This window comes from Halichoerus grypus, chromosome 7, assembly GCF_964656455.1.
Source record: "Halichoerus grypus chromosome 7, mHalGry1.hap1.1, whole genome shotgun sequence".
Taxonomy (NCBI): domain Eukaryota; kingdom Metazoa; phylum Chordata; class Mammalia; order Carnivora; family Phocidae; genus Halichoerus; species Halichoerus grypus.
Window position 1 is genome coordinate 28482285 of NC_135718.1, and position 7739 is coordinate 28490023.

Consider the following 7739-nt stretch of genomic DNA (forward strand, 5'->3'; position numbering starts at 1 on the left):
GCTAGCTAGTCTGAGAAAAGAATCTGGATACAATAAATATACGTTAGAGAATACATACGTTACCTCTTCCACATAGAATATCCTCTGGAGATACTATGACTTATCTTTTCTTAAGCGCCCCCCCCCCAAAAAAACTTAAAAAAAACCCCAAACCAAAAAACTCTGAGCTTTAGACCACCTGCACATCTAACTTTTCTGGTTCTTATTGGTAACCACCGAGGTTAATCTGTTAGTTCTGTCTGAGAAGAGTCAACAGTGAAAATAAGTATTACTTCTCACCCAAAACGTAGAGTTGCAGAACTTCTCCAACATGATTCCTGGAGCACTTGTGGAATGAAGACTCTTCTGTGACTCTCATTTATTTACTCTTTTCCTCAGAGAAGGTGGACTGCAAGTAGGAAGGCGTTATCTCCCATTCTGATGTTCTGATGTTCCTAATAAAAGCAAGTCTCCTGACCTTTCATCCTAACAGTTTACTCATTAACCTTCCTCAGATGTTTATTTACATTATCCCAGTGGATAGACAGTGACTGAGGATTGAGGAGCCCCAGGGGCAGGTAGACTCACCATTTCCCAAGTACCAGAAGCCTCTGTAGGTACGGTCATATCTAAAAGGAACCACTGAAAAATGTTAGCAGAGCTGGCGGACAACTCAGGAGTTGAGGAGCCTTTCCTTCTCCTGAAGGCATATGACCTAAAAAGAGAAGCATCAATGGAGGGGCAAGTACCCTTAAACATGCAGTTTCACTTCCATTTTAAGGCCTTAGAATTTATAGGAATGTGAAATATCCTTCTCCTTTGGATTTTAAATTAAGACCATAAAATTTAAGGGGCGCCAGGGTGGTGCAGTTTTGTGAGGTCAGATTAAGCACCTGACTTTTGGTTTTGGCTCAGGTCGTGATCTCAGGGTTGTGGGATTGAGCCCTTCATCAGGTTCCACACTCAGCATGGAGTCTGCTTGAGATTTTCTCTCTCTTTCCCTCTGCCCTTCCCACTCATGCTCTCTCTCTCTCTCTCTAAAATAAATAAACAAATCTTAAAAAAAGACCACAGAACTTAAAATATACTTAAAAGTAGTATAAATTTTATTTCAAAAAGTCAGGTTATAAAATAGCATATCTAGTGTGAACCTATATAATACATATATATAATTTATGCAACAAAGTGTTAGCCTTAGCTCTTAAGATTGTGGGTGGATTTCCTTTTTGTTTGTCTGTATTTTCTGATTTTTCCGTAATTATTAGGTATTATGTAATAATACTTTAAGGTAATTTTTTGGTATTGTGGTAAAAAATGCATGACATAAATTTTACCATTTCTAAATGTATACAGTTCAGTAGTGTTAAGTATATTCACATTGTTGTGCAACCAATCTCCAGAACTTTTTCATCTTGCCCAACTGAAACTCTATACCCGTTAGTCAACAGCTCCCCATTACCCTCTCCCCTAGTAAAGCAAATGCTCTTTTAAAATTGGGTCACCCTAAATTAACAGCAGCCATACATGCTTGCCAACACATTAAAGTGCAAATGTCATCATTTGGGGGTTCGTGTGAAACCATTTTGGTCACTAACGTAAAAAAACACTTCTTTGTTCTATGTTATATACAGACTATACTTACAGGGAGTAATTAACAAGAGCGTAATGTCACTTTAATGTATACATACATACATACATACTTCGTGTATACTTTAACGCCTGGCCTGAAGTTAACTATACCTTTGGTTACCTTAAACTCACAAATGATAGTAACATTTACCACTAGTACCAGCGGATATGTTGTGAATTATTAACATCTGAAAGATGTATAACTTTTATTAGGACAGTCATTCAGTTCTCTTCTTATGATAAGATAACCATAAGATGAACGTCCACACTTTTCTATGTGTCTTTAACAGTGTTAAAATGATTTAGGTCTTAGGGTGTCCAAATATATTTGGATGGATATTTGCTACTGTTTACCACAAACAACATTTTCTAGTTCCTCAATATGCACACACTAAATTATTCTTGTGTAATCAGATGGCATCACCATACTTACCACATAAGTGTATAAATGCATAAATAAAACCTGGATAAAAACATGGTGCCAAATATTTCTTATGGATTTGCGATTATCCTCATACTTGTTGCCTGCTTACACTGTTGAATATCAGAATGATTAAATGTTATATTTATATATTTTCCCCAGTTGACATCCAACTGATATTGTCTCAAAAAAAAAGAATGAAATCCTCATGGTTGAATCTGTTCCTTGAGGAGTTACTTTGACCAAAGGGAGGAAATGAGAAATTCTGATGAGAGAAACAAATAGTACAAACCTGGCTTACCTAAAGTGGTGATGCTAATTGTACACGGGCAGATATTAGACAACTGGTCACACATGCCCCATGGCCAAACTCCAAGGGCTTTTCAGAAAAGTCATAAATATCTGAAATTGTTTTGTCTGTGAGCTGGCCTGCTCAACACCAGGCTTTCCATACTGGCCTCTTTGATGCCCTCCAGCTAATTAGCTTAATCAAGAATAAACCCTTACTCTCCCCAAACTGTGTGTTTTCCTCCTTTCCTGTCTCTTTTTTATAAGTCCTGGCTTTGCCTTTGTTTGTTGACAATAGTGTAATGACAGTTTCCCTCAAGTATGAAAAAACTAGCATACAAACATCTAACGAAATGTCTGAGTTACTCCTTGACAACCATCTCAATCCTCTATCTTTCTAGCAGATGGAGGATCTATTGACTGCACTTGTCTAGCAAGTAGTTGTGAAAGCAAATTAGCTATGATTGGAAATGTTCGTTGAGACCGAAGAGAGGACCTAATGAGTGGTATGGTGTGAGTGGAATTATTTTCTCTAGATAAAATGTAATCCCTCCTGTGATGTCTATTGCCAATAAGAGGAACAAAATGACTGATAGAAATTATACTTATGTTTTAAAATGAGCAGAATTTGTATTTGTTTGTACTTAAAACATTTTGAGTAGCCAAAAAAAGAGACGGGAGAGGATCTAAATATTCATCAAAACAAATGCTGAGATTATTGGATATATACTGACATGGATGGAATAAACATATGATGTATTATTAAATGAAAAAAGAAGTGGGTGGGTCTGGTAATGAGCTTGGCAGTTACCATTCCATCCTAACAAGTAAAATGCTGAGCAAACTGAAAAATCAACAATAAGAGAAGTGAGGTCACACAGCAAAATGGTGCCCCCCAAATTGAAAAGACAGACAAGCAAATGCAGAGCATCGCAATTTAATAGAATAAAATCCCATGAACGAAAACCTCTACAGGATCCAGTGCCGGGGTAGGGAATACTGAACTATAATTGACCAACTGATAGAGTCTTAGTGTCTGAGAGTCACGGAGTCACTGAGAGGTTGTTTTTTGTTTTTTGTTTTAACTACCATGAAATATTTATTAAGGGCTTTGCCAACAAAAGTACAACACAAATAGACAAAGTCCTCCTGAAATATAATTAGTGTACACATCATCCAGTCGATAATTTGTAGTAGAAAATGCAGGAATATGACCTGTGACTGGCTTCCCACATCTGAACTTGGGTAAGTGCATGGGGGAAGATTCTGCTCTAGGAGCCACACTGTGCAACTGTTCTGCCATTGTCTCTGCCAAGTCTGTTTGGCAAGCTCAAAAGTACAAGCAGGACTTACTCTATATAAACAACCACCCCGAGGCAGGGAGTACGCAGTTGACCTCGTCAAATCTTTGTGCATTTTCCACAGCCGTGAGAAATTCTTCTCATAAATCTTCAAAGGTTTCATATGGAGGTAAGTCAAGGCAGTTAAAGCATGTGTGAACTCTGGGCAGTTTTTCAGAACTCCACTATTGCTCTATTGTGAACCGCTGAAAACCACTGGGACAAAAGAGTGAGGCAAATTCATAGGTACTTGGGATGTCCCTGTGACAAACTGTAGTAACCGGAGATACTTCTCGGCAAGCATCAGCAGCACAGGCTTTCAGAACCACGGAATGACAGGAGGGTTTGGGCGTTAGCCTTTCCTGTAAATAGAATGTTGTCCCCAATCATTCACGTCCACACTGCCAAGGTTGCACATCAACAACTCCAGCTCGTTTTCATCAAATATTTTAATCAAATCAATAGGAAGCAGTTCTGTGACTCGCTCCAAAGTGTTCATTTGCTGCTGGACCCTGTTCATGAATCTGCGCTGGATGACTCAGTCTTTGCCTAAAGTCCAACTGAAGTCTCAGTCAAGTCTGAAAGATAAAAAAAAATCCAGGGGGACTCAGTTATAGGGGAGCTCCACCCTACAAACACTTTTGTGAGTTTTACCTTCAGGAGCTTTAGGAGGTTCAGACAGTGAATATTGGAGAAAAATCTCCTTCTTCTGGCAGGGAGAGAACAAAAGCCATTTGAAATACACCAGCGCATTCTGTTCTTCTTAACAAGGTCTGCTCTCAGAAGAAGTTCTTTAACCAGAACTTAGCCTGTTGGGGTTTCATCAGAGCCTGACCAACCTGGGGGAAGAGAAAGACCCAAATCCAGCCTATTCTAGCCTTCTTGTTCCATCTAAGGGAGGGGGCTGGGAAGCACTTGTCAAGTTCATAGTCCAGAGGCATAGGCTCACTAAAAGACTGAGGCTTAATATAGTACCATAGAACACTTCCTCTCCTCTAACACCTCACCACCGCACCACTAAAGGCCTATTTTCAGCAGTTCCTTTTACCCAGTACATCAAGTCCATCTATCAAGAAAAGATTACGAGGCATACTAAAAGGCAAAAAACAGTTTGGAGAGACAGAGCAAGCATCAGAACCAGACTCAGATATGGCAGAGAGGTTGGAATGATCAGACTAGGAATTTAAAACAACTATGATTCATATACTAAAGGCTCTAATGGATGAAATAGGCAACATGCAAGAGCAAATGGGCAATGTAAGCAAAGAGATAGAAATTCTAAGAAAGAATTGAAATACTGGAGATAAAAAGCACTGTAACAGAAAGGAAGAGTGCCTTTAATGGGCTTACTGGTAGACTGGACATAGCTCAGGAAAGAATCTCTGAGCTTGAGGAGATCTCAATAGAAAATGCTAAAACTGGAAAGCAATGAGAAATTAGACTGAAAACAGAATAGCTGAGAACTGTGGGACAACTACAAAAGGTGTAGTTCGAAGAGATGAACAGAATGATGTAACCTGAGGGAGAGCTTTACTGGCATGCCAAGAGGACCCTCTTGCAGTCACTCCGGCACCTTAAACATCTGTATCAATGGCTTACAGGCATTAAGATAACTCTCACTTAATGGATCTCTATTATATATCAACCTCACATAGGTTTCTTAAATAATGAATACATTTCTATGTTAGACACTAACAATTTTGTCTTCCTTAATCCTCATAATAATGCTATGAGATAGATACTTTTATTACAATTTCACCTATTAGGAAACTGAGGTTTGGAAGGTTTAAGAAAATAGTTCTACATCCCACAATTTCTAAAGAATAATGTTCCATATCTGCATAGTAGAAACATTGTCAGATGTCCTTCTACCCTTTCATGAGGTAGGGAATACTGGACAAAAGATATATGCTCTGGGGAGAAGGTCTGACTAGAAGATTTCCAAGATTTTATGATTTAATGTATATGCAATTTACCATAAAAGACAAAAATAGTGTAATGATTCCCTTTACCTGAGGATACACTGTAGGATTTCTTTAAGTCAAGCTGTCCTAGTGCCCTGAAGATGTGATCTGAATGTGTCAAATACAAGCAAGTTTGCAGGAATGCTCCTATTCTAGCAGATGAGGTGTTCTCTGAACTCTCTCCTTTCGTGTTATCATTAATGTGTGAAGACTGTACTAAGAACGATTGCAAGATGGAAAGCAGTCAGGAAACCTGGATCCTGGCCTTCCCTCTGCTGGTCTTATGTAAAATAATCTCTCCTAAATCTCTTCCTAATGGTCTCCAAAGATCTCTTTTTAATGATTCAAGGTGTGTACACTAAATGTGTTACATAGAGATAATTCAGTTGGAGAGAATGTTTGATCAGAATGACTTGGCAAAAAATATGCTGTATCATTTTTATTTAGTAAGCAAATGTTGATTAATAAATGATTACATTAAATAACTTTGAAAAATCTGCAAAAGTTCAATGTTCAAGATAAGCAAAGAGTCATTCATATACTTTCAGTTAATGATTACAGATAAACTTAAGAAAGGTTTTCTTTCTTGTGCAATACCTTAAAATAGATATCGGGATTTAAGTGGTAACAGTAAAAAGATTGCTTTTTCCTTCATATTTTAAAATGTGGCCTAGCAATTTATGTTCCTACAGCAAAAACTAAAAACTATAATTATAAAGTAATAAGATAATTACTCCCCAATTCTCCCACCAAAGATAATCTGTATATTTTTGTACTGCTAAAACAAAAAAATCTTCTTAGAATAACCAGAGACCAAATAGGATGTACAGATGATTAAATTAGCACTAATTTTTAAAATATCGTCATTTATTATAGACCTATACTCCTTTTAATTATTAAAACCTGAAATATAGTGAAACTCTTCTGGAAGAATAAACAAGTTGCAAATAGATTTAAATAATGAATGAACTCATTGAATTAGACTTAAAGCCTCCCCAGAAAAGAATCAACTACTAAAAACTTTCATATAGTTTTAAAAAAGAGTATATACTTAAAAAAATAGTAAAAGTTATTGATGACACAGAATAATGTAAACTCAAAGGATAATCTTTTAACTTTTGACAAACTGGAGAGAAATAGGATGAATTGTTTAATGTTTTTTGGACAGCAGCATATTAGTATAGGAAAGAAGTAATTAATTTAGGTCTTTATTTCATATCATCTCATAACATATATATTTTTTTCTTTTTTCTTTTTTTAATTTAAATTCAATTAGCCCACATATAGTACATCATTAGTTTTTGGTGTAGTGTTCAATGATTCATTAGTTGTCATAACATATATTCTTGATAGGTCATAAGACAACAGGAGAAAGTGGACTAGCATAAAAAGACAGTAGAGAGAAAAATACTCTTCTGAGTCCTGGGGGGGAAAAAACTGATACCAAACATAGAGAAATGTTTATATCACTTTTTTTTTTAATTTTCAAGAGAATTTTATAAAACAAATATTAATATGAAAGCAACCAAACAGGAAATACATCTGACAAAAATAACATGGGGGCAACATAAATAGTAATTGTCACACAGAAAAGCACATAGCTTTACCAGCAATTAAATACAAGTAAATTATAAAAATTTCTCAAGTATACACAAGAAATTGTTAATAGTTGTTGATTTCAGGGGAACTTGAGGAAGGGAGGAAACAAGTGAAAATATATGTAAGATGTTGAATTCTGTAGAACACTGGCTCCCCGAAAATAGCACAAAAGCAATTTGTTGATCAAAAGAAACTGTGCACATATTGCAATGAGCATTGGGTGCTATACGACAACAATGAAATCATGGAACACTACATCAAAAACAAATGGTGTACTGTATGGTGACTAACATAACATAGTAAAAAGAAACTGTTGATAAGGGCCCCTGGATGGCTCAGTCGGTTAAGCGACTGTCTTCGGCTCAGGTCATGATCCTGGAGTCCCGGGATCGAGTCCCGCATCAGGCTCCCTGCTCGGTGGGGAGTCTGCTTCTCCCTCTGACCCTCCCCCTTCTCATGCTCTATCTCATTCTCTCTCTCAAATAAATAAATAAAATCTTAAAAAAAAAAAAAAAACTG

General features: G+C 36.9%; 1 protein-coding gene across 5 annotated transcripts in view; it reads right to left on the minus strand.

The window, feature by feature from the left end:
• Positions 1-405, minus strand: part of ABCC2 (ATP binding cassette subfamily C member 2) — an 84807-nt gene extending 84402 nt beyond the window's left edge. For all 5 annotated transcript variants that reach the window (XM_078077254.1, XM_078077255.1, XM_078077256.1 and 2 more), the window contains exon 1: positions 280-405. In XM_078077254.1, coding sequence (XP_077933380.1) covers positions 280-312 — 33 coding nt within the window. In that variant the 5' untranslated portion in view covers positions 313-405. The remainder of the gene's footprint in view (positions 1-279) is intronic.
• Between the last annotated feature and the right edge of the window lie 7334 nt (positions 406-7739).